Source organism: Triturus cristatus, chromosome 1_2 (genome assembly GCF_964204655.1).
Source record: "Triturus cristatus chromosome 1_2, aTriCri1.1, whole genome shotgun sequence".
Lineage (NCBI taxonomy): Eukaryota > Metazoa > Chordata > Amphibia > Caudata > Salamandridae > Triturus > Triturus cristatus.
This window is the reverse complement of record NC_140580.1, coordinates 1,184,314,905-1,184,342,619: the sequence shown is the minus strand read 5'-3', so window position 1 is coordinate 1,184,342,619 and position 27,715 is coordinate 1,184,314,905. Positions and strand designations below refer to the sequence as shown.

General features: G+C 46.1%; 1 protein-coding gene across 11 annotated transcripts in view; it reads right to left on the bottom strand.

Annotated features, from left to right (window-relative positions):
* DNM1 (dynamin 1) overlaps positions 1-27,715 on the bottom strand; it is a 796,474-nt gene that overhangs the window by 7,435 nt on the left and 761,324 nt on the right. For 2 of the 11 annotated variants that reach the window (XM_085614096.1, XM_085614097.1), the window contains exon 21: positions 5,105-5,142. The exons of the other annotated variants lie outside the window; for them this stretch is intronic. In XM_085614096.1, the coding sequence (XP_085470222.1) occupies positions 5,121-5,142 (22 nt within the window). In that variant the 3' untranslated portion in view covers positions 5,105-5,120. The remainder of the gene's footprint in view (positions 1-5,104; positions 5,143-27,715) is intronic. 11 annotated transcript variants of the gene reach the window in all.

Sequence of the window (27,715 nt, the reverse complement as noted above, 5' to 3'; positions counted from 1 at the left end):
AGGATAAACTATAAAAAGGCTAAGGCCAAGGCCAAACAGGAGTGGGATAATGATCACTGGAACAACCTTTTGGCTGCCAGTAAGCACCGGAACCTAACCCTCTTCTGGCATACTGTTAAGTGGGGTAACTCCCAGAATAGCCAGGTCCCTTCTAATCATGTCCCCCCGGAAGCCTGGGTGACCCATTTTGAATCCCAATTTTCAGATCCCACAGTTGTTGAGGGGCCTGCCCCAGCTATAACGGGGGACCTCTCCCTTCCCATAACCTTAACTTTTGACTGCGCTGAGGTCAAACAGGCTTTAAGTAAGGTTTCAAGTGGCAAGGCGCCGGGCATGGACTGTGTTCCTGCGGATCTCTTTAAATCTGATACAGTGAACTGGGTGCCCTACATCGCACATTTTGCCAATGCCGTAGCCAGAGGGGCAGATATTCCCGATTCTTGGGGGGGGGCTGAGATTCTCCCCATTTTCAAAAAAGGTGATCGTTCATGCCCGGGGAACTACCGCCCAATTAGTCTTATTGACTCGGTTCAGAAAATTATCGCTAGAATGATCTTGGCACGAATCCAGGCTTGGATTGAGCAGGAGGATATCATCTCTCCTCTCCAAGCCGGTTTCAGACCGTGTACTAGTACCATCGACCAGGCATTCAAATTCCAACTGATTGTCTGGAAAACGGTCTATTTGTGTGGCGGTACTTTATATGCTGCCTTTGTAGATCTCCGGTCAGCATTTGACCTAGTCAATAGAACTAAACTTTGGAGCGTATTGGCGGAGCTAGGGCTTCCTCCAGATCTTCTGAATATCATCATTAGGCTCCATGACAATAACTACGCACAAGTCCGCTGGGGAAAACAGGGCCAGGTTACTGGTCGGTTCAGGGTCAATCGGGGTGTCAGGCAGGGGTGCGTCCTTGCTCCCACTTTGTTTTTATTGTTTATCAACAGTGTTGTTAAGTACTACTCCAACACATCGACGGACGCTCCTACGCTTGGAGGTATTAAAATCCCACTCCTTATGTTCGCTGATGACACCCTACTTCTCTCTCAGACCCTATCTGGACTACAGGCGGCACTTAATGTTTTTACGCATTTCTGTTCTGATTTTGACCTGGCAGTCAACGTGTCCAAAACCAAATATATGGTTTTTAATAAAGGGAGAGGCATAAAGGGACATGTTTTTATGGACAAAGCTTTGCTTGAGCGTACACATGTTATGACCTATCTAGGGGTAGTTTTTGAAAATAAGTTGGACTGGAGGCCGCAAATTGATGTTCTATCTCTAAAATTTGCCCAGCTTTCTGGTTGCCTAGTTAAAGAACATAAGCAATCCAAGTCGAGAATGATAGGCCCCCCCATCAAAATCTTTAATGCGAGGATAAATTCTGCGATCCTCTATGGCGCTGAACTCTGGGGCTTTGCAGATCTTTCTCCTTTGGTTAAGGCACAATACAAATTTTTTAGATTACTTACGGGCCTTCCATGTTCTACCCCAGTTAAACCCCTCCTGCTGGACCTTGGCTGTCATTCGTTTGAAGATATTGCGAGGTTTAAGCCACTGGCCTTTTGGAGGCGTTTATGGACAGTTCCTGAGCTGGACCTCTATGCAAAGGCCTTCCTTGATGTGCGCTCTATTCTGGGGGCTGGCAACATTCCTTGGTTCAAACAGACCAAGCAGCTCCTGAATTCCATGGGGTTGGTCAATTTATGGACCGACCCGGTTAACAACCCCTTTCCCTCTAAGAAAGACTTCAAGAGTCTCTACTGGTCTATGGTGCAGCAGAAACATATCAATTCAGTTACTGCAGAGTCCTTGACAGGAAGGTTCCTGGCCCAAAAAAGAACCCCATTCCTCGAAGTTTACTGGGATACCATCACCAGACCTTGTGACAGGAAACTTTATCATCAATTTAGGGTAGGCACACTTCAGACTAACTCTTTCACCAAAAAGTGGAAGGGTATGTCTAGTGACTCATGTAAAAGTTGCCCTGACTGTATTGATTCTGTTGGTCATATTTTCTTTGCATGTCCTGCCTATGCTGCACCCCGAGCTAAATGGCTCAAGCCTTTATGTCGAACATTGGGCACTAGACAAGGGTCAGAAGCTCTAGAAATGTTGAGATTTGAGCCTAGTGAATATGTTGCTATTGCTGTTGCTAAGTTCTTGGCCTGGGTTTGGTTTATTAGAAACAAGAGGCATTAAGACATTGGTCCATTTTTAAGCACTTTGTTCATGTTTCTTTTTAAAATCGTGTCTTTTAAAATATGTATTTTTATCTTTTAATGCTCTGTAAATGTCTTTTATGATGAAATGCATCGATAATAAAGACTAATGAAATGACTGCCTGAACGTGAGGTGGTGCGTCCATTGAGGGACAGATATGCAATGAGAGGCTACCTCTGGTTAGCTGAAAATGCCAGAACGTGAGGTGGTGCATCCACTGAGGGACAGAGATACATTGAGAGGCTCCCTTTAGTGAAGCATTAAACCAACAGCAGGCACGGGCGGAACATGAGGTGGTGCATCCATTGAGGGGCAGAGATGCACTGAGGGACTAGCTCTAGCGAGAAACTAAACAGCAGGCACTACCAGAACTTAAAGTGGTGCTTCCAGCGAGAGACAGAGATGCACTGAGAGTCTGCCTCTAGTGATGGATAAACACTCGGTGATAGTGGTACATTAGCATGAGACATGTAAACATTAGTGGAGAAGGCTGGACAGGGCAATCTTGCGAGAAGAATACCATAAGCTAAGCCCAAGTAGCTAAGGGATGGACACTAGGTATTCTCTACGAGCAGCGGATGAATAGAGAATGAAGGCCGTCTCAGCATGAGGGACTGTGAATAAAGACGTGATGGACAGACTCAGCACTGGTGCTACTCTATGACTGAGAAGAGCAAGGCGGCTTAATGCATTCACCCAGACAAGATATTAAACCGGAAGTGTTCAGAGGACAGGAGAGCTTTGTGCTTGGCTCCTTTTTACCTGAAAGCTACAGAGATCTGTACATGGTATTGCTGTTTCAGATAGCATATCTATCTGGTGCAGGTATTCAGTGGTTATGAGTGTCTTGTGGGAGTGGAAAGTCAGCCCCCTTGCGAAAGAAACTTCGTGACAGGTTCATTCCTCACTGCGAACACAGGATACTTTTTAACACTGAAATCATTTGCATCTTGAAAGGATCCGGAGTTGTCTGGTTGATGGTGTTGGGCAAGTATGATGGGTGCAGCCAACTTTCAATGGTACGTGCGTGCGCCTGTCCAGTGTGACTGTGTGCAAACTTCCTGCTGTATGTTGGGGACAAGGCAGCATTCACCTATCATACACAGAAAACACAAAAGGGAATGCTTAATAAGTCCAAGGTGTTTGCTAAAAGTTCACCAGGACGTTTTGTGTCGGTGCCGCGGCATGCTTATACTGCTACACTTTGCAGGACCCACTTGGGAGTGACTTTTCTATCAACAGCTATAGTATTCTTGTCCACTATAATCCAGTAAGATAATACAAGATTTAACAAACCCTGATGAAGACCGTTTCAGGATGAAACGTGTTGGCTAGACTGGATTGAGATGTTTGAAGAACAAAAATTTAATTATTTCTTATACCATATTATGGCTCCCACCTGTGATGGACTAAAAAGAAGAAAATCACTAGTTTATTGGGCTACAATGAAAACTTGATCAAATGAACTTTTAGCAAATTACTTGGACTTGCTAAGCATTGCCTTTTGGGTATTATTTTCTCTTTATGGTTGGTGGTTTTCAAGATGGGGAATTATAAGAGGTAGAGCGCTGACTTGCTACAATGGGTTATTTACACAGGTGCGCCATTCAGGGCCAACACTGCTCTCTCCTTTGTTAATATAGCATGCACCTATGTTTAGTGTGACGGAGACTGGGTTCGTACTGCTGTTCAAGAAATGCTTCTACTTTTGGAACTGATTGGCAAGTATGTATACACCCCGCCAAGGACAGCGATAAGTCAGACAGAACATTCAAGGCTTGTGGGCTTTCCCCTTCCATCTTTCTGTCCCTTAGAGGGGGGCTAAAGAGTCCTAAGTGTGCCTCTGAATCCTCAGAATAAACAGTGTGTGTGTGTGCAGCCCGCATGTTCCAAATGGTCACTCACACGACAAAGGCATGATGACAACTGTCTCGAAACCGGACTTCATATGGGTGGTGTCCCTCAACAGCCATGGAAAGATTGTCATCACATGCAACAGCAACATCAAAAGGAGCCTGTGCAGTGACCAGACAGACCACTGGAGACGTGTTCAGGTAACTTTATTGTCACTAGTAGAGAGCAGAACCTGGAGGCACAACTACTTTGAAGCTGAGAAACCCATTGTTCTGCCCAGCCCAGGAACTTAGCAAATCTATTGCCTCTGCTGATCAAGAATATCTGTTTGCAAGGAGAGGCCCAGCTACCAGCAACCCCTGCTCTATTGACTGCTAAAGATTTCAACACTGAGCCCAGCCTCCTCACGATACCCATCCAGATGAGAGAACAATGGAGTTTCAGGATGCACTATAATGAATCTGTTGTTTGCAGGCATGCTCCAAGCGCCTTAGACTTTCATTTCTGGTGAGGCATATATCCTACCCACCACTCGTGTCGTCAGCTGCTCACTGTGCCTTAGACATCAGTCTCTGTGGAGGCACATATCCTGGCCACCACCCGTGGCCTCAACTGCTCACCGTAACTTACACATCCAACTATGGTGAGGCAAATATCCCGTCCACCACCCGTGGCCTCATCTGCTCACCGTGCCTTAGACTTCCGTCTCTGGTGAGGCACATATCCCGCCTACCACCCGTGGCCTCATCTGCTCACCGTGCCTTAGACTTCCGTCTCTGGTGAGGCACATATCCCGCCCACCACCTGTGGGCTCAGCTGCTCACCGTTCCTTCCTCCCAACAGTGCGGGGACTGCTCAGTAGGAGACCATGAATGCCGTGCAGTGTGTGCTGTGGGGGGACTGGACTACTACTCCCAATGCTAGTTGGTGGAGGGCATGGTATCAATCCAAGCAGAAAGGACAGAGAAGGAATGGAGACCCAAGAAGAACATGACCAAGGGGTAGGGGGGTGAAAGTGCAAACATACCGTGGGAGGTTAATCCTCAGGGGTCACTGACAGTGATTCTGAAAGATAACATGAAATCAACATGGCAGTTCAGACACTTTAAAGCAGCAGCTGCGCATGCAGGAGTTTGCTCTCTCACACACACATATGCACATGTAAAGCTGACTTAACAAAAAGCCACACAATCAACTGGCATGGAAAGGAAAACCACTGTAGAGTCTAGAGTCGAGGGAAAACCTGGTCTTAACTTGGAGAAATCCTTTATTTCTCCTTGTTTTTGCTGCTTCTATGTATGCTGCATTGTAGAGCACACAAAGAAACAGCAAAACGCAGTTGATTGTTTATGTGCAGGAAGGTGCCCCTTCCTGCACATAAACAATCATTAAAAAAATGACGAGTTGCAACTTCCATGTGTGGTGCATTCTGCAGCACACATCGAAGTTACAAAACACCGTTACTGATTTTTTATGTGCAGGAAAGTGTCCCTTCTTTCGCTGCAACACAGGTACCCTTGCACAATGGTGCAAGAGGGCCTGCGTTGGTGCTAGGCATCTACATTTAGTGCCAGCACTAAGGGAAAGGCAGGGGTGCGCCATATTCTTGTTTGGAAACTGTCGGAGCGCAGCGTTAGGCTTCCTGGCTTAATGCCGTGCACCAACAGTTTCCTAGTAAATATGCCCCCATATTCAGAGTCAGGGTCATGGATCTAGAGTTCATGTGTATGAGCCCATGTTGTGTCCACATTAAGAGCATGTTCTTCAGTGGTCCAACAGACATTACCACTGGATGTGAATACTGCTCGGCAAACAACCCGCTGGACAGTGGCCTTGGTTCCACGGAGGGAGTGGTGTAATTATGTGGATCCACAGGAGCGGGCATGGAGGCGAAGTGCTTTGGCTGCAGGAAGTTTTCACCCAGAATCCCGGGTGGTGTTGGTGTGCGCACAGCTGCAAAAGCGCTGAAGGGTTTCTACATGGAGGTTTTTTCTGCCCTTTGCGGCTTTTTCCTACAAACTGGGAGCTTCCTAAGAAAACAGCAGACACTTTCCACATGTATGTTGAGTGCAGGGTGGCTACTGAGGGTCATCTTTGTCTGCAATCGCAAAGAAAACCAGAGAAAGCATCACTGCGTCCAGTCCTTGACATCGAGCTATGGAGGTATCAGTTGCCCTGGTGGACGGGCACATGGAAGTGTCTTGGACCAGCTGTAGAGCACGGCATTGCCCTGGTATGCTTTGGGATGCATGTTCTGTGTTCACTTCTGGCGAACAAATCCACGAGTGAACATCACCCCTCTTCAAGTACACTGAGGACCATTGGCTCGTGTGAACGCTGCAGTGCGATAGCGCAGTGAGTCGCGGCGCTTTTCCACTCCTTCGAGTATGGCTTTACTATTCATCTATGATCCGTTCTCTGAGATCCGCTTCCCCTCTTTTGACAATAGCAACTTTTTCTTTTTGTACTTTCCTGCCCTTAGATTATAGATTCTTAGGTTTCCTGTTGAACTGGGTACAGCCTCCGTGACCCACAGTGACCAACAAACATCTGTCTGAGGTTCAAAGGTTGTCGGTTCTGAAATAAATTCAGCCTTCCCCTGATCGGAGTGCTGGGTTCAGCAGGTGGGGAATCGGCAAACAGTTCATTGTAAGTGCTAATGAAGGCCAATCTTCCATGCTAGGTCAGGGAGGTTCTACCCAATAGCACTCTTCTTTTCCTGAGAAAAGAAAGGTTACTTGTGATCCTAATTCTGCAATGTAGGCACACTCACCGAAATCATTCAACGAAGAAGAGTCCACCTGCATGCAGGGGCCCCGGAACACTTATATGTATAATATTTTGGAGGTAGACACCTCAAAACCGAACAGTTTGTTGGCTACCCCATAAATCGGTGACTTCTAGTTGTACAAATGTGCTGTATAGTTAAACAAGCTTAGACCCTGCTCTAATAGCGGCAAAAGAAAAATGAAGGGAAAGGTGCCTTTCAGGTCAAAAGTGGACTAGCTGCACTCAGCAGCCACTGCAGCTTCAGGGAAACTAGCAGCTTCCAACCCACCATGCAATGGACTGCTGCCTTTCAGGTCAAAAGTGCACTAGCTGCACTCAGCAGACACTGCAGCTTTAGGGAAACCAGCAGCTTCCAACCCAGCATAAAATGGACTGTCGCCTTTCAGGTCAAAAGTGCACTAGCTGCACTCAGCAGACACTGCAGCTTCAGGGAAACCAGCAGCTTCCAACCCAGCATGCAATGGACTGCCGCCTTTCAGGTCAAAAGTGCACTAGCTGCACTCAGCAGACACTGCAGCTTCAGGGAAACCAGCAGCTTCCAACCCACCATGCAATGGACTGCCGCCTTGCAGGTCAAAAGTGCACTAGCTGCACTCAGCAGACACTGCAGCTTCAGGGAAACCAGCAGCTTCCAACCCACCATGCAATGGACTGCCGCCTTTCAGGTCAAAAGTGCACTAGCTGCACTCAGCAGACACTGCAGCTTCAGGGAAACCAGCAGCTTTCAACCCAGCATGAAATAGACTGCCGCCTTTCAGGTCAAAAGTGCACTAGCTGCACTCAGCAGACACTGCAGCTTCAGGGAAACCAGCAGCTTTCAACCCAGCATGAAAAGGACTGCTGCCTTTCAGGTCAAAAGTGCACTAGCTGCACACAGCAGACACTGCAGCTTCAGGGAAACCAGCAGCTTCCAACCCAGCATGAAAAGGACTGCCGCCTTTCAGGTCAAAAGTGCACTAGCTGCACTCAGCAGACACTGCAGCTTTAGGGAAACCAGCAGCTTTCAACCCAGCATGAAAAGGACTGCTGCCTTTCAGGTCAAAAGTGCACTAGCTGCACACAGCAGGCACTGCAGCTTTAGGGAAACCAGCAGCTTTCAACCCAGCATGAAAAGGACTGCTGCCTTTCAGGTCAAAAGTGCACTAGCTGCACTCAGCAGACACTGCAGCTTTAGGGAAACCAGCAGCTTTCAACCCAGCATGAAAAGGACTGCTGCCTTTCAGGTCAAAAGTGCACTAGCTGCACTCAGCAGACACTGCAGCTTTAGGGAAACCAGCAGCTTCCAACCCAGCATGAAAAGGACTGCTGCCTTTCAGGTCAAAAGTGCACTAGCTGCACTCAGCAGACACTGCAGCTTTAGGGAAACTAGCAGCTTCCAACCCAGCATGCAATGGACTGCCGCCTTTCAGGTCAAAAGTGCACTAGCTGCACTCAGCAGACACTCCAGCTTTAGGGAAACCAGCAGCTTCCAACCCAGCATGAAAAGGACTGCTGCCTTTCAGGTCAAAAGTGCACTAGCTGCACTCAGCAGGCACTGCAGCTTTAGGGAAACTAGCAGCTTCCAACCCAGCATGCAATGGACTGCCGCCTTTCAGGTCAAAAGTGCACTAGCTGCACTCAGCAGACACTGCAGCTTTAGGGAAACCAGCAGCTTCCAACCCAGCATGAAAAGGACTGCTGCCTTTCAGGTCAAATGTGCACTAGCTGCACTCAGCAGACACTGCAGCTTTAGGGAAACCAGCAGCTTCCAGCCCAGCATGCAATGGACTGCTGCCTTTCAGGTCAAAAGTGCACTAGCTGCACTCAGCAGACACTGCAGCTTTAGGGAAACCAGCAGCTTCCAGCCCAGCATGAAAAGGACTGCCGCCTTTCAGGTCAAAAGTGCACTAGCTGCACTCAGCAGACACTGCAGCTTTAGGGAAACCAGCAGCTTCCAACCCACCATGCAATGGACTGCCGCCTTTCAGGTCAAAAGTGCACTAGCTGCACTCAGCAGACACTGCAGCTTTAGGGAAACCGGCAGCTTTCAACCCAGCATGCAATGGACTGCCGCCTTTCAGGTCAAAAGTGCACTAGCTGCACTCAGCAGACACTGCAGCTTTAGGGAAACCAGCAGCTTCCAACCGAGCATGAAATGGACTGCCGCCTTTCAGGTCAAAAGTGCACTAGCTGCACTCAGCAGACACTGCAGCTTTAGGGAAACCAGCAGCTTTCAACCCAGCATGCAATGGACTGCCGCCTTTCAGGTCAAAAGTGCACTAGCTGCACTCAGCAGACACTGCAGCTTCAGGGAAACCAGAAGCTTCCAACCCAGCATGAAAAGGACTGCCGCCTTTCAGGTCAAAAGTGCACTAGCTGCACTCAGCAGACCCTGCAGCTTTAGGGAAACCAGCAGTTTCCAACCCAGCATGCAATGGACTGCCGCCTTTCAGGTCAAAAGTGCACTAGCTGCACTCAGCAGACACTGCAGCTTCAGGGAAACCAGAAGCTTCCAACCCAGCATGAAAAGGACTGCCGCCTTTCAGGTCAAAAGTGCACTAGCTGCACTAAGCAGACACTGCAGCTTCAGGGAAACCAGAAGCTTCCAACCCAGCATGAAAAGGACTGCTGCCTTTCAGGTCAAAAGTGCACTAGCTGCACTCAGCAGACACTGCAGCTTCAGGGAAACCAGCAGCTTCCAAACCAGCATGAAATGGACTGCCGCCTTTCAGGTCAAAAGTGCACTAGCTGCCCTCAGCAGACACTGCAGCTTCAGGGAAACCAGAAGCTTCCAACCCAGCATGAAAAGGACTGCCGCCTTTCAGGTCAAAAGTGCACTAGCTGCACTCAGCAGACACTGCAGCTTCAGGGAAACCAGAAGCTTCCAACCCAGCATGAAAAGGACTGCTGCCTTTCAGGTCAAAAGTGCACTAGCTGCACTCAGCAGACCCTGCAGGTTCAGGGAAACCAGCAGCTTCCAACCCAGCATGCAATGGACTGCCGCCTTTCAGGTCAAAAGTGCACTAGCTGCACTCAGCAGACACTGCAGCTTTAGGGAAACCAGCAGCTTCCAACCCAGCATGCAATGGACTGGCACTCTGCCTCACAGCCTCAGATCTTTTTGAAAAGATGACATCCCATAGTTTATAATGCCTCGAAAAGATGATTTACATTGACTACCGATGACGAAGAACTAGCACAACAAGTAACATTTATTTCTGCATCGTAGGATTGTCACTGATAGTCAAACATAGAACGAACTAGCAAGCATATTACCACAGCATGATTGTCAATGTAAGGAGAAAACAGTTTCTAACAAAGGTGTGCGGTACTGTTGTGATGAGCTCTGGGTTAAATAACTTAGTCGCCCGACCACCAAATGTGTCAGTTCAGGATTCTTCACGAAGACAATGTCGTCTAGAGAGCGTATGTTTCCTGCCTTCTATATTTCAGACCGAGGAGCATAGCCGGCCCAAGAGGCAGACGCTGCTTTTCTTCTCGGAGTGTGCTGTGGGTCTACCAGCTAGAGGTTAGTTTGCTAACTGGCAACGAAATGTAGGATACAAACCATCCAGCACCAATCTGCTTGGAGGACAACAATCCTGTCCATAAATGACCATAATTTACACAAAGTTGACTCTTCTTCCTGATGGTTTTAGTTGTATCCAAATATAACTTTAGGACCCTTCTGAGATCTAACTAATGTAGAGCTCGCTGTGCTGGACATGATGGTTTGGGCGAAAAGACGAAAAGAGAAATACTTTGAATAATCTAAAAATCTTTCATAATTTTTGTGCAGAATACAAGGATGTGTCTTTAACACGATCCTGTTGTGATGGCAAATCAAGTAGGGCTCAACGGCGGATAAAGCCTGCAACTTACTAACCCTGCTTACCTTTGAAATGGCAAGTAAGAACGCTACTTTCAGTGGCCTTATGAATACACTCGAATGGCGTGTTTAGAAAAATACTGATTTAACTCCCATGGTAGAGCAGGTCTCTCAACCAGAGGGTAGATCGTTTTTAATCCTTCCATAAAGTCTTTGATCACCGGGACTGTAAAGATGGATCTTTGATTTGGGCCTTTACAGTAAGCTGTGAGAACTGAAGCTTCGACTGTGCACATGCAACACATTCCCAACAGATAGTTTCTTTGCTTTTTGAAGACTTCATACAGTATGATGGTAGATTTAGACGTCCATACTGTATGATCTCAGAAGCCATGCTGCCAAATTCAAGGATTATATGTTGGGATGGAGGTTCTTTCCTCCTTTCCTGGAAATTAGATTGTGGTTGTATGGCGGTCTCGTGGGGTTTGCACGATAAGGGAAGTAGCTTCAGAAACCCCCATTGTCCCTGCCATTCTGCAGTTATGAGGAGCCTGGTCGTGTAAGATAGTTTGTACTTCATGACAACTGACCGTATTGTTGGAATCAGTGAAAAAGCATAAAGAAGTCTGTTCGAAAGCATTGCCCATTGACTGTCAGTCCCACATTCTTGACCTGTAGCTTGGTCAATTTGAGGTTTTCTAGTGGCAAATAAGTCTATTTCTGGAAAACCCCAGTTTTGAAATACAGAGGGCAATGTGTCGTCGTTGAGCTCCCACATACAAGCATCTGCTGAGTGGGGCAGCTTAACGGTTTTGGAGACCTGGCAAATGCACCATTTGAAAAGTTAGAGCCTTCGCCAGCAGCAATAAAGGTTTGATTCCTCACCAGCAGCCAATGCCAAATCACTTGGGTTTCCAGCGACAAAGTTCTTGACCTTGTTCCTTGTTGTTTGTTCAAGTACGACATGTTGGTGGTATTGTGCACTGGTACTAGAACTCGGTCTGTGCAGGGTGCTGGTAGGAAAGCCCTGAGCGTAAGGCAGTCTGCCTTGAGCTCGAGAAAGTTGATGTGGTATAGTTATTGCTGCAGTGACCACTAACCCTGAATTGTGAGATCATACAGATGTGCTCCCCATCTGGCAAGAGGCATCCTTCACACTGGTCTGAGTAGGAAGATCCAGATGAAATGGGACTCCCTTGAGTAGATTGTTTGTGGAGTCATAAATAAATGCCTGCTGTGCTTGTTGACTCAAGCAGATTTTGTCTTCCCAGTTGCCGTGAAGTTGTGACCAAGGGTCTTCCCAGCATCGCTGCAGTGATCCCAGGTAGAGATGGGAATTGGGCATTAAGAAAGTGCAAGAAGCCATGGACCCCAGCAGGGAAGAGTCTTACGTCACCATTGGCTTTGTGGCATGTGCCAGCGCGTTACATTCCTTAGCAACGGTACACACCGAAGGAAACGCTTCTCTAGAGTTGGGCGATGCCCCCAGATAGGCCAGAATGTGAGCCGAGATGGTGGATTGCTCTAGCCTCACACACAGACCTAGTTGGTCTAATAACACAACAGTGAAGGCTTGCGATGAAGTGCGTGCCTTTACTAACCAGTTGTATAAATATGGGTAATCAACGATTCTATCTTTACAGATATGGGCCACAACCTCGTCCATACTTTTTGAGAATGTATATGAGGCCGACTTGAGGCAGAGTGTAAAATCTCATACTGGGAGTCAGCTTTTTTTGTTGTTGCAAGGAATCAGAAAACTTGCCAATGCTTTACTTGTTGGAATGTGGAAATACTGTTCCTGAAGATCCACAGAGTCTCCCTTCATGAGGTTTAGATAGATTGGATGCAGTGCTAGCATCCTGAATATTTCATTTGTGATCTCCTTGTTGGCTTGTCTTGGATACTAAAAAATCTCTGGAATAGATATCTTTTTTCTTTGCAGTGGAGGAACCAGTTCTACCATGTGTTTTTATTTGGAGTAGCATTGTTATTTCCACTTGTAACTAGTGCATCTGGTGCTGTGGTACTCGTTTCAGTGGAACTGTGGGCAGCGGAAACTAGACCAGGACTTTGTAGCCACTCTGAATAATTTGTAAGCCCCGTTTGTCGGTTGCCATTCTTCCAGATGGTTCGTCACACTCCCACCACCAGATTGCGGAACAGAGTAGGTGGAGTGATTCACTCATCGTTTCCTGTTGTGGGAGAGGGATTGTCCTGGAGTACAGTCTCTACTCGACTGTTGTGCCAGTTGTCTACCACGACTCGTCTTACCTCGATATGGTACGGACGATGCTGCTGTGTCTATTGCCCTGGAGATTTGCGGTTGTATGGCATTGAGGGGGCAGAATCCTCTGCCACTGGTATTGCCTCGGATCCCTGTGGCAGGATTATGAACAATTGAATAATTGTTTCTGTTCCAGACCCACTGCTTTGAGAGTCTCCAACTCCTTTTTTTATCCTCTCTAGTTCTTCATCTGCCTGAGGGCCAAAGAGGACAGGTCCTACAAACTGCAGATTCACTATCCTCTAGCGCACATCTGGCTCTAAAAGTATAATATCCGCTGAATTTATGGCTGCTCTTATGACCTAGTTGGAGAAAACCTGTTCTTTATTCAACACCTCTAGCAAGCCTTGTTGTCGAGCTTTTGTCGGGAAAAGGTCTTTGCAACGCGAGTTTTACATCACAGTGCCTTTACCACGCATGTCTTATCCCGCATTTGTTTAGCACGTATAGGCCTTTACTACGCATGCCTTTACCACGCATTTAAGGTAGATTTTTAAAAAATAAATATATATATATATATATATATATATATATATATATATATATATATATATATATATATCTAAAACTGAACAGTCCCAGATGCATTTGTTTCATCACAAAGTGCACAGACTCCTGAGTTCTGTGCTGCATAGATATTTATTTATGCAGGCATGTCATTATATATATATACATATTTATTAAAACTTACCTAAGTAATGTGTGGTAATGGCATGCAAGGTAAAGGCATATGCGTGCTAAACAAATGCGGGGTAACAAATGCATTTTATGGACAGGCAATGTTTTTACTAGCGTTGTACCGTCCTACAACCGCTTTTGGCAGCAGGCGGGACTAGTGTATGCTTATGAATATCAGTGAGAATGCTACGCTGCAGAAGCACAGCTGGGACTCCCAAGGCTGTCGTCCCCTTTTTTCCGTTCTATTAATCTGCCCTTCATGATCTGCCTGTTGATCAAACAGAAGTACTATTAAAGGTATATTTTGTATTAAGGCATAAACCTCTGAGTGAAAAGCTGAAATCTGTAGCCATGAATATTGTCTCAAAGTGAATGATGTGGCCACATGTCTTGCATTTGGCCACATCCAATTGGCTCCAGTCATAGCCGCAGGCCACGAAAAAGAGCTGGAGATACGCTTACTACATTCAATGACTAGCCTAGGGAGAGTTTACAACTTTTAACTTTACTTGGACATGGCATTGTTGTAACCTCCTGGTTTAACTGGTGCTTTTTCTTCCGTTGTATGAATGATCGTGTCACCCTCTGAGCACCTTTGGGCGAATATAGGACATTGAGCTGCTAGCTTGTAATTCTTCTCTACTCATTGATTAAGAAGATTTATATATCTTGTGTTTCAGAGTGCTCATATGTTTGTTTTTCCACATTCAAAATCGTATGTCATTAATAATGCTGAGATGCAGACTTTTAGGGATAATGTTGGACTATATTTGTGGTTTGTTTCTGCCTTGGCGTGTATTCTCTAGATGGCTGTCCCTTGTGGATGTTTTTACCTTAGCGTGTATTCTCTAGATTGTTGTCCCGTGTGTTTGTTTTTGCCTTGACGTGTGTTCTCTAGATGGCTGTCTCTTGTGGATGTTTCTGCCTTGGCGTGTGTTCTCTAGATGGCTGTCCATTGCGTTTGTTTCTGCCTTAGCGTGTATTTTCTAGATTGCTGTCCTGTGTGTTTGTTTTTGCCTTGACGTGTGTTCTCTAGATGGCTGTCCCATGTGTTTGTTTCTGCCTTGACGTGTGTTCTCTAGATGACTGTCTCTTGTGGATGTTTCTGCCTTGGCGTGTGTTCTCTAGATGGCTGTCCCTTGTGAATGTTTCTACCTTGGCATGTGTTCTCTTGATGGCTGTCCCTTGTGTTTGTTTCTGTCCTGGCCTGTGTTCTCTAGATGGCTGTCCCTTGTTTTGGTTTCTGCCTTGGCGTGTGTTCTCTAGATGGCTGTCCCATGTGGATGTTTCTACCTTGGCATGTGTTCTCTAGATGGCTGTCCCTTGTGTTTGTTTCTGCCTTGGCGTGTGTTCTCTTGATGGCTGTCCCTTGTGTTTGTTTCTGCCTTGGCGTGTGTTCTCTAGATGGCTGTCCATTGCGTTTGTTTCTGCCTTAGCGTGTATTCTCTAGATTGCTGTCCTGTGTGTTTGTTTTTGCCTTGACGTGTGTTCTCTAGATGGCTGTCCCTTGTGCATGTTTCTACCTTGGCATGTGTTCTCTTGATGGCTGTCCCTTGTGTTTGTTTCTGCCTTGGCGTGTGTTCTCTTGATGGCTGTCCCTTGTGTTTGTTTCTGCCTTGGCGTGTGTTCTCTAGATGGCTGTCCATTGCGTTTGTTTCTGCCTTAGCGTGTATTCTCTAGATTGCTGTCCTGTGTGTTTGTTTTTGCCTTGACGTGTGTTCTCTAGATGACTGTCTCTTGTGGATGTTTCTGCCTTGGCGTGTGTTCTCTAGATGGCTGTCCCTTGTGAATGTTTCTACCTTGGCATGTGTTCTCTTGATGGCTGTCCCTTGTGTTTGTTTCTGTCCTGGCCTGTGTTCTCTAGATGGCTGTCCCTTGTTTTGGTTTCTGCCTTGGCGTGTGTTCTCTAGATGGCTGTCCCATGAGGATGTTTCTGCCTTGGCGTGTGTTCTCTAGATGGCTGTCCATTGCGTTTGTTTCTGCCTTGGCGTGTGTTCTCTAGATGGCTGTTCCTTGTGTTTGTTTCTGCCTTGGCGTGTGTTCTCTAGATGGCTGTCCCTTGTGTTTGTTTCTGCCTTGGCGTGTGTGCTCTAGATGGCTGTCCCTTGTGTTTGTGTCTGCCTTGGCGTGTGTGCTCTAGATGGCTGTCCCTTGTGTTTGTTTCTGCCTTGGAGGGTGTTCTCTAGATGGCTGTCCCTTGTGTTAGTTTCCGCCTTGGCGTGTGTTCTCTAGATGGCTGTCCCATGTGGATGTTTCTTGAGTGCCACAAAAACCCTGCTCTGAGCAAGCAGCACTGTGCAACTGCCTCCATCAGATCCAATCATATCAAATATATCACTGACCTGACCTAAGAATGATTGCAAGCGAGATCTGACAATCACAGGAAAGAGACAAAAAAGCTCTGACAGCAGACACTAACGTATGACACATATATCACCAAGCATGCGCAAGCAAGGCCGACACATGACACAAAGCACAGTGGGCATGCCCCTCAAGCACCCTTGTGGTAACAGTGATCAAGGCCCAGCGGTGTGCCCCATATAATGACATGGCAGGATGGCACCACAAAGAGCATGCATGGAAACAGTAAGACAAGCAGCAGAGGGTGAAGGCCCTTACTGCTTTTGACATCATTCTATATACAGGGTCAGGGATGAAAGGTGCTTCTGACATTCTTTATACAGGGTTAGGGATGGACGGCATCTGAGACATTCTTTATACAGCGTCAGGGGTGGCTGGTGTCTGTGACATTCTTTATATAGGGTCAGGGATGGACGGCATCGGAGACATTCTTTATACAGCGTCAGGGGTGACTGGTGTCTGTGACATTCTTTATATAGGGTCAGGGATGGACGGCGTCTGGGACATTCTTTATACAGGGTCAGGGATGGACGGCGTCTGTGACATTCTTTATACAGGGTCAGGGATCCATGGCATCTGTGACCTTCTTTATACAGGGTCAGGGATGAAAGGTGCTTCTGACATTCTTTATACAGGGTCAGGGATGGACGGCGTCTGTGACATTCTTTATACAGGGTCAGGGATCCATGGCATCTGTGACCTTCTTTATACAGGGTCAGGGATGAAAGGTGCTTCTGACATTCTTTATACAGGTTCAGGGATGGACGGCGTCTGTGACATTCTTTATACAGGGTCAGGGATGAAAGGTGCTTCTGACATTCTTTATACAGAGTCAGAAATGAACGGTGTCTGAGACATTCTTTATAGAGCATCAGGGGTGGATGGTGCTTGCGACATTCTTTGTACAGGGTCAGGGGTGGATGACGTCTGTGACATCATTTGTTCAGAGTCAGAGATGGATGGCGTCTGTGACATTTTTCATACAGGGTCCGGGATGGACGGCGTCTGACATTCTTTATACAGGGTCAAGGATGGATGGTGTTTTGATATTCTTTATACAGGGTCAGGGATGGACAGCATCTAAGACATTCTTTATACAGCGTCAGGGGTGGATGGCGTCTGTGACATTCTTTATACAGGGTCAGGGATGAAAGGTGCTTCTGACATTCTTTATACAGGGTCAGGGATGGACGGCATCTGAGACATTCTTTATACAGCGTCAGGGGTGGCTGGTGTCTGTGACATTCTTTATATAGGGTCAGGGATGGACGGCGTCTGTGACATTCTTTATACAGGGTCAGGGATGGACAGCGTCTGCGACATTCTTTATACAGGGTCAGGGATCCATGGCATCTGTGACCTTCTTTATACAGGGTCAGGGATGAAAGGTGCTTCTGACATTCTTTACATAGGGTCAGGGATGGACGGCGTCTGTGACATTCTTTATACAGGGTCAGGGATGGACAGCGTCTGTGACATTCTTTACATAGGGTCCGGGATGGACGGCGTCTGACATTCTTTATACAGGGTCAAGGATGGATGGTGTTTTGATATTCTTTATACAGGGTCAGGGATGGACAGCATCTGAGACATTCTTTATACAGCGTCAGGGGTGGCTGGTGTCTGTGACATTCTTTATATAGGGTCAGGGATGGACGGCGTCTGTGACATTCTTTATACAGGGTCAGGGATGGACAGCGTCTGTGACATTCTTTATACAGGGTCAGGGATCCATGGCATCTGTGACCTTCTTTATACAGGGTCAGGGATGAAAGGTGCTTCTGACATTCTTTATATAGGGTCAGGGATGGACGGCGTCTGTGACATTCTTTATACAGGGTCAGGGATGGACAGCGTCTGTGACATTCTTTATACAGGGTCAGGGATGGATGGTGATTTGATATTCTTTATACAGGGTCAGGGATGGACAGCATCTGAGACGCTCTTTATACAGCGTCAGGGGTGGATGGCGTCTGTGACATTCTTTATACAGGGTCAGGGATGAAAGGTGCTTCTAACATTCTTTATACAGGGTCAGGGATAGACGGCATCTGAGACATTCTTTATACAGCGTCAGGGGTGGCTGGTGTCTGTGACATTCTTTATATAGGGTCAGGGATGGACGGCGTCTGTGACAATTTTTATACAGGGTCAGGGATGGACGGCGTCTGTGACATTCTTTATACAGGGTCAGGGATCCATGGCATCTGTGACCTTCTTTATACAGGGTCAGGGATGAAAGGTGCTACTGACATTCTTTATATAGGGTCAGGGATGGACGGCGTCTGTGACATTCTTTATACAGGGTCAGGGATAGACGGCGTCCGTGACATTCTTTATACAGCCTCAGGGGTGGATGGTGTCTGTGACGTTCTTTATACAGTGTCAGGGGTGTCTGGTGTCTGTGACATCCTTTATACAGGGTCAGGGATGGACGGCGTCTGTGACATTCTTTATACAGGGTCAGGGATCCATGGCATCTGTGAACTTCCTTATACAGGGTCAGGGATGAAAGGTGCTTCTGACATTCTTTATACAGGGTCAGGGATGGACGGCGTCTGTGACATTCTTTATACAGGGTCAGGGATGGACGACGTCTGTGACATTCTTTGTACAGGGTCAGGGATGGACAGCATCTGAGACATTCTTTATACAGCGTCAGGGGTGGATGGCGTCTGTGTCATTCTTTATCCAGTGTCAGGGGTGGATGGCATCTGTGACATTCTTTATACAGAGTCAGAATTGAACAGCGTTTGTGACATTCTTTATAGAGCATCAGGGGTGGGTGGCGCTTGTGACATTCTTTATATAGCGTCAGGTGTGGATGGCGTCTGTGACATTCTTTATACAGCGTCAGGGGTGGACGGCGTCTGTGACATTCTTTGTACAGGGTCAGGGATCCATGGCATCTGTGACATTCTTTATACAGTGTCAGAGGTGGCTGTTGTCTGTGACGCTCTTTTTACAGAGTCAGGGGTGGGCGGCATCTGTGACATTCTTTATACAGTGTCAGGGGTGGCTGTTGTCTGTGACGCTCTTTTTACAGAGTCAGGGGTGGGCGGCATCCTTGACATTCTTTATACAGTGTCAGGGGTGGCTGTTGTCTGTGACGCTCTTTATACAGTGTCAGGGGTGGCTGGTGTCTAACGTTCTTTATACAGCGTCAGGGGGGGCTGGTGTCTGACGTTCTTTATACAGCGAATGGGGTGGATGGTGTCTGTGACATTCTTTATACAGCGTCAGGGGTGGCTGATGGCTGTGACGTTCTTTATACAGCGTCAGGGGTGGATGGTGTCTGTGACATTCTTTATACAGCAAAACCAAAGGAAATGATGGACGGAGTGTTGACCATTGCAAGCACTGGTTTTGCTTTGTTCGCCATAAGTTGGCTGGGTATGCTCAGACGTGAGTCCCTTGCTCACTTTGCCACTGGATTCAAGCAAGCCTGGCTGAAATGCCAGAAACCGGTCCTAGGAAGCATGTTTCCGGTCCAGGAAAGACGTGGCTTGGCAGTTCGGGCTGGACTGTTCCCATGAGGCACAGGGTCAAGACTGATTTGCATATAGCTGGGTTCAAACTGGAATGGCATGGTGAGCAAAAAAACGATGGATTTAGGCCCAGATCTCTGTACTGGGGTGAATGTATGACATTGTTCTGCATTCTGTCCATCAATTGTTGTTTTTGTATTCTTCATACAGGGTCAGGGTGGCTGGTGTATGTGACGTTCTTTATACAGGGTCAGGGGTGGCTGGTGTCTGTGACGTTCTGTATACAGCGTCAGGGGTGGCTGGTGTCTGTGACATTCTTTAGACAGCGTCAGGGGTGGCTGGTGTCTGTGACAATCTTTATACAGGGTCAGGGGTGGCTTGTGCCTGTGACGTTCTTTATACAGCGTCAGGGGTGGCTGGTGTCTGTGACATTCTTTTTACAGGGTCAGGGGTGGCTTGTGCCTGTGACGTTCTTTATACAGCGTCAGGGGTGGCTGGTGTCTGTGACATTCTTTTTACAGGGTCAGGGGTGGAGGGCATACATAAATAATATGGGATGGACGTCATTTGTCACAATCTTCAAGGATGGAAGGTGCATGTACACTGTAGATTCAAGGTTGGGGAGCTGGCTGTACTCTTGGCCTTTAGAGTATGAGCTGCGGTAAGGCTTATAATATACAACAAATAACTTGGGTACCGCGGAGTCCAAATACTGACCTGTCCAGGAACTGTCCCTATGCTAAGGCAATCAATCTTCCTATTGTGGGCTACCAGGACTTTCCATCACCCCTCCAGGTCTGGAAGTTATATTTTCAGACAGAAGACCATGGGCCAGATCAGATGTACGACCATTTGCTTTTGAGAGTTGCAAAAGCAAATGTACAACAGTGTCAGAGACACTGTAAGCGATTCCCAATGAGGTCACACAATGCGAGGCTCATGAATATTAATGAGCTACTCGCAATTTGTGACCCCATTCGGAATGGCTGGCCCTCCCGGGGACTGTGGCCTGCTGGGCTCAGCAGACCACCAAGTCTGGGACTGCTTTTCAAAAAGGCAGGTTTTTTTTTTTTTTTAAATGCAGCTAGTTTTCCTTAAAGGAAAACAGGATGCATTAAAAAAAAAAAAAAATGGACCGTTTTCGTTTCATTTTTTAAGGGCAGGTAGTCATCCCTGGGACCACTGCCTGCCCCCCAAAAAATATTTCTGAGCCAGTCACAAAGGGGGAGTGCGATCCCTTCCCATTTGCAACTACATTACCACCCTCTTGAAGAGGGTGGTAATTTGCGAATGGCTTTGCGGACGCTATTATGAAGGGAATGCACCTTCCTAATAGCAAATCGCAAAACACAATTTTGTGAGTCGCAATTTATTTGTAACTCGCAAAATAGTGTTTCTACATTGGCCACAGGTTTTTAACATGGGCAAACGGGTCTCAAACCCAAATTCTGCCCCGCGTCTGCCTTAATTTGACAGATGTCCTGTTCTTGCCGTGTTCACTCTATGTTTTACTCTGTGTTTCAACACTGTGTTGCTTCCTAGAAATTGTTTCAATGTGTATTGTTCTTTGGTTTGTAACTTGTGCAAAAAATAGTTGAGGCAGACAGTGCATAATGACTAATGTGTTTTCACTTGTTTTTTTCTTTCCCTGTGGCTTATTGTGTTGGTATATATGTTGTCTATGCCCACCGTTACCACCATTTGCTGCTCTGAGATGCTCCTCTGGCTTGTTGCCTGTTTTAGGAGTTCTTTACATACACCAACTTTCTTTAAAAATAGTTTTCTTGTCAATTAGCAAGCTATTCTTTATGAATGTTTGTACTTCAAAAACATGAAACGGCACCACATGGGATGTAACAAGGATGGTATCTTATTTGACCAGCCCATGGAATCTTAGAAGAATGATACTTTAAATTGACGTTGCTGGCTTTCAAGATAACCATGTGGGATCTTACGAAGATGATACCCTTATGTGATGTTGCTGGCATTCGAGATCACTACATGGGATCCTACAAGGATGATACCCGTATGTTACGTTACTGGCGTTCAAAACCATTGCATAGGATCTTACAAGGATGATAATACCCTTATCTGAGTGCCTGGCGTTCAAAACCATTGCATGGGATCTTACAAAGATGATGATACTCATATCGGACGTCGCGGACTCGCAAGAGCACTACATGGATGATACCTTATTTGAAATTGCTGGCTTTCGAGACCACTACATGGGATCTTAGAAGGATGATGCTCTTATTTGACATTGCTGGCTTTTGAGGCCTCTACAGGGGATCTTACAAGGATGATAATCCTGTATGGGATCTTACAAGGGTGATAATCCTGTATGGGATCTTACAAGGATGATAATACCCTTATCTGACATGCGGGATTTCGAGACCACTGCATGGAATCTTACAAGAATGATAATCCTGTTTGACAGTGCTGGCTTTCGAGACCACTACATGGGATTTTACAAGGATGATAATCCTGTTTGACATTGCTGGCTTTCGAGACCACTACATGGGATCTTACAAGGGAGATAATCCTGTTTGACATTACTGACTTTCGAGACCACTACAAGGGATCTTACAAGGGTGATAATCCTGTTTGACATTGCTGGCTTTCGAGACCACTACAAGGGATCTTACAAGGGTGATACTCCTGTTTGACGTTGCTGGTGTTCGAAACCACTGCATGGGATCTTAGAAGGGTGATAATCCTGTTTGACATTGCTGGCTTTCGAGATCACTACATGGGATCTTAGAAGGGTGATAATCCTGTTTGACATTGCTGGCTTTCGAGATCACTACATGGGATCTTACAAGGGTGATAATCCTGTTTGACATTGCTGGCTTTCGAGACCACTACAAGGGATCTTACAAGGGTGATACTCCTGTTTGACGTTGCTGGTGTTCGAAACCACTGCATGGGATCTTAGAAGGGTGATAATCCTGTTTGACATTGCTGGCTTTCGAGATCACTACATGGGATCTTACAAGGGTGATAATCCTGTTTGACATTGCTGGCTTTCGAGATCACTACATGGGATCTTACAAGGGTGATAATCCTGTTTGACATTGCTGGCTTTCGAGACCACTACAAGGGATCTTACAAGGGTGATACTCCTGTTTGACGTTGCTGGTGTTCGAAACCACTGCATGGGATCTTAGAAGGGTGATAATCCTGTTTGACAGTGCTGGCTTTCGAGACCACTGCATGCGATCTTACAAGGGTGATAATCCTGTTTGACATTGCTGGCTTTCGAGATCACTACATGGGATCTTACAAGGGTGATAATCCTGTTTGACATTGCTGGCTTTCGAGATCACTACATGGGATCTTACAAGGGTGATAATCCTGTTTGACATTGCTGGCTTTCGAGATCACTACATGGGATCTTACAAGGGTGATAATCCTGTTTGACATTGCTGGCTTTCGAGACCACTACAAGGGATCTTACAAGGGTGATACTCCTGTTTGACGTTGCTGGTGTTCGAAACCACTGCATGGGATCTTAGAAGGGTGATAATCCTGTTTGACAGTGCTGGCTTTCGAGACCACTGCATGCGATCTTACAAGGGTGATAATCCTGTTTGACATTGCTGGCTTTCGAGATCACTACATGGGATCTTACAAGGGTGATAATCCTGTTTGACATTGCTGGCTTTCGAGATCACTACATGGGATCTTACAAGGGTGATACTCCTGTTTGACGTTGCTGGTGTTCGAAACCACTGCATGGGATCTTAGAAGGGTGATAATCCTGTTTGACATTGCTGGCTTTCGAGACCACTGCATGCGATCTTACAAGGGTGATAATCTTGTTTGACATTGCTGGCTTTTGAGACCACTACAAGGGATCTTACAAGGGTGATAATCCTGTTTGACATTGCTGGCTTTCGAGATCACTACATGGGATCTTACAAGGGTGATAATCCTGTTTGACATTGCTGGCTTTCGAGACCACTACAAGGGATCTTACAAGGGTGATACTCCTGTTTGACGTTGCTGGTGTTCGAAACCACTGCATGGGATCTTACAAGGGTGATAATCCTGTTTGACATTGCTGGCTTTCGAGATCACTGCATGCGATCTTACAAGGGTGATAATCCTGTTTGACATTGCTGGCTTTCGAGATCACTACATGGGATCTTACAAGGGTGATAATCCTGTTTGACATTGCTGGCTTTCGAGATCACTACATGGGATCTTACAAGGGTGATAATCCTGTTTGACATTGCTGGCTTTCGAGATCACTACATGGGATCTTACAAGGGTGATAATCCTGTTTGACATTGCTGGCTTTCGAGATCACTACATGGGATCTTACAAGGGTGATACTCCTGTTTGACGTTGCTGGTGTTCGAAACCACTGCATGGGATCTTAGAAGGGTGATAATCCTGTTTGACATTGCTGGCTTTCGAGACCACTGCATGCGATCTTACAAGGGTGATAATCTTGTTTGACATTGCTGGCTTTTGAGACCACTACAAGGGATCTTACAAGGGTGATAATCCTGTTTGACATTGCTGGCTTTCGAGATCACTACATGGGATCTTACAAGGGTGATAATCCTGTTTGACATTGCTGGCTTTCGAGACCACTACAAGGGATCTTACAAGGGTGATACTCCTGTTTGACGTTGCTGGTGTTCGAAACCACTGCATGGGATCTTACAAGGGTGATAATCCTGTTTGACATTGCTGGCTTTCGAGATCACTGCATGCGATCTTACAAGGGTGATAATCCTGTTTGACATTGCTGGCTTTCGAGATCACTACATGGGATCTTACAAGGGTGATAATCCTGTTTGACATTGCTGGCTTTCGAGATCACTACATGGGATCTTACAAGGGTGATACTCCTGTTTGACGTTGCTGGTGTTCGAAACCACTGCATGGGATCTTAGAAGGGTGATAATCCTGTTTGACATTGCTGGCTTTCGAGATCACTACATGGGATCTTACAAGGGTGATAATCCTGTTTGACATTGCTGGCTTTCGAGATCACTACATGGGATCTTACAAGGGTGATAATCCTGTTTGACATTGCTGGCTTTCGAGATCACTACATGGGATCTTACAAGGGTGATACTCCTGTTTGACGTTGCTGGTGTTCGAAACCACTGCATGGGATCTTAGAAGGGTGATAATCCTGTTTGACATTGCTGGCTTTCGAGACCACTGCATGCGATCTTACAAGGGTGATAATCTTGTTTGACATTGCTGGCTTTTGAGACCACTACAAGGGATCTTACAAGGGTGATAATCCTGTTTGACATTGCTGGCTTTCGAGATCACTACATGGGATCTTACAAGGGTGATAATCCTGTTTGACATTGCTGGCTTTCGAGACCACTACAAGGGATCTTACAAGGGTGATACTCCTGTTTGACGTTGCTGGTGTTCGAAACCACTGCATGGGATCTTAGAAGGGTGATAATACCCTTATCTGACATTGCTGGCTTTGGAGACCACTACATGGGATCTTACAAGAGTAATACTCCTGTTTGACATTGCTGGCCTTCGAGACTCTTACATGGGATCTTACAAGGCTGAAAATACCCCTATTTGATGCTGCTGGATTTCGAGATCACTACATTGGATATTTGAAGGATTGTACTCCTATTTAACACTGGCTGTCTTGACCAAGGTGAATCCCTCATCAGTTTTACTTCAATTTAAACAAAGAGATACAACTTGTATAGAAAAGAGCACTAGACTTGCACTACAATCTATTTTGTGGAAATGGAAATCTGCTAGATCAAGAAAGAGGCAAGCAGTAATTTCAGTGTGTTGTTTTCATCAGTCATTCTCTCACCGCTGCTGTAGGTAACCGCTCTGAGTGACAACTTACCTATGGCCTCATTCTGCCTCTTCTCATCCTACCCGTTGTACCTGCTTTTTTATAAACCTTTCTAAGGCTTTCTTTTTGCAGCAGCAGAGATATCCTAGTCCTCCAAAAGAGGATGTTCATTAATATTAAGGAAAACTGAAGGTGTCTGCTTGTGGAGGCCTCTCCGAAAGGTTTACTTCAAACAACAATAGATTGAATTACCTACGGTCAACAAATCCTTTTTTTTTAAAGAAAACACCATTTAAAAATAAGATGTATTCCTCATTTAAAATGGAAAAGTGCAACAATGGGAGTCAGACTTGGGAATGTAAGGCTTGCTCCCCTTTCTTCTCCTAATGGTAAACCTTTGAAGCAGAGGTTTGCTCCCCTTTCTTCTCCTAATGGTAAACCTTTGAAGCAGAGGTTTGCTCCCCTTTCTTCTCCTAATGGTAAACCTTTGAAGCAGAGGTTTGCTCCCCTTTCTTCTCCTAATGGAAACCTTTGAAGCAGAGGTTTGCTCCCCTTTCTTCTCCTAATGGAAACCTTTGAAGCAGAGGTTTGCTCCCCTTTCTTCTCCTAATGGTAAACCTTTGAAGCAGAGGTTTGCTCCCCTTTCTTCTCCTAATGGTAAACCTTTGAAGCAGAGGTTTGCTCCCCTTTCTTCTCCTAATGGAAACCTTTGAAGCAGAGGTTTGCTCCCCTTCCTTCTCCTAATGGTAAACCTTTGAAGCCGAGGTTTGCTCCCCTTTCTTCTCCTAATGGCAAACCTTTGAAGCAGAGGTTTGCTCCCCTTTCTTCTCCTAATGGCAAACCTTTGAAGCAGAGGTTTGCTTCCCTTTCTTCTCCTAATGGTAAACCTTTGAAGCAGAGGTTTGCTCCCCTTTCTTCTCCTAATGGTAAACCTTTGAAGCAGAGGTGTGCTCCCCTTTCTTCTCCTAATGGTAAACCTTTGAAGCAGAGGTTTGCTCCCCTTTCTTCTCCTAATGGTAAACCTTAGAAGCAGAGGTTTGCTCCCCTTTCTTCTCCTAATGGTAAACCTTTGAAGCAGAGGTGTGCTCCCCTTTCTTCTCCTAATGGTAAACCTTTGAAGCAGAGGTTTGCTCCCATTTCTTCTTCTAATGGTAAACCTTAGAAGCAGAGGTTTGCTCCCCTTTCTTCTCCTAATGGTAAACCTTAGAAGCAGAGGTTTGCTCCCATTTCTTCTTCTAATGGCAAACCTTTGAAGCAGAGGTTTGCTCCCATTTCTTCTCCTAATGGCAAACCTTTGAAGCAGAGGTTTGCTTCCCTTTCTTCTCCTAATGGTAAACCTTTGAAGCAGAGGTTTGCTCCCCTTTCTTCTCCTAATGGTAAACCTTTGAAGCAGAGGTGTGCTCCCCTTTCTTCTCCTAATGGTAAACCTTTGAAGCAGAGGTTTGCTCCCCTTTCTTCTCCTAATGGTAAACCTTAGAAGCAGAGGTTTGCTCCCCTTTCTTCTCCTAATGGTAAACCTTTGAAGCAGAGGTGTGCTCCCCTTTCTTCTCCTAATGGTAAACCTTTGAAGCAGAGGTTTGCTCCCATTTCTTCTTCTAATGGTAAACCTTAGAAGCAGAGGTTTGCTCCCCTTTCTTCTCCTAATGGTAAACCTTAGAAGCAGAGGTTTGCTCCCATTTCTTCTTCTAATGGCAAACCTTTGAAGCAGAGGTTTGCTCCCATTTCTTCTTCTAATGGCAAACCTTTGAAGCAGAGGTTTGCTCCCATTTCTTCTCCTAATGGTAAACCTTAGAAGCAGAGGTTTGCTCCCCTTTCTTCTCCTAATGGTAAACCTTTGAAGCAGAGGTTTGCTCCCCTTTCTTCTCCTAATGGTAAACCTTTGAAGCAGAGGTTTGGTCCCCTTTCTTCTCCTAATGGTAAACCTTAGAAGCAGAGGTTTTCTCCCCTTTCTTCTCCTAATGGTAAACCTTTGAAGCAGAGGTTTTCTCCCCTTTCTTCTCCTAATGGTAAACCTTTGAAGCAGAGGTGTGCTCCCCTTTCTTCTCCTAATGGTAAACCTTTGAAGCAGGGGTGTGTACCTCCTTGCTCTTCACACCTTCTATGATCATTAAACATCTTCTCAGTATCCCACTGATGGACTTCTATGACAAAGTGCGTCATCAACTGGCATCTTCCGTTTCTATGCTCTGGCTGCTGCTTGAAGGGCGATGCTTTGACACTTCGGTGTCATGTGCTTGGGTCTTGAATAAAAAGCCTGGAGCTTTCATTTAATTTCTCTTCCACCTCTTGTGTTCCTCAGTCTGAGGCAATGTAAAATGTACTGAGGCATTTGTTTTTTTCTTTTGTTGAATGACTCTCCAGGCCTCGGCTCATTTCCTTTGATTGTGAAAATGGTGAATACCCAATCTGCACACTTAAAGTGT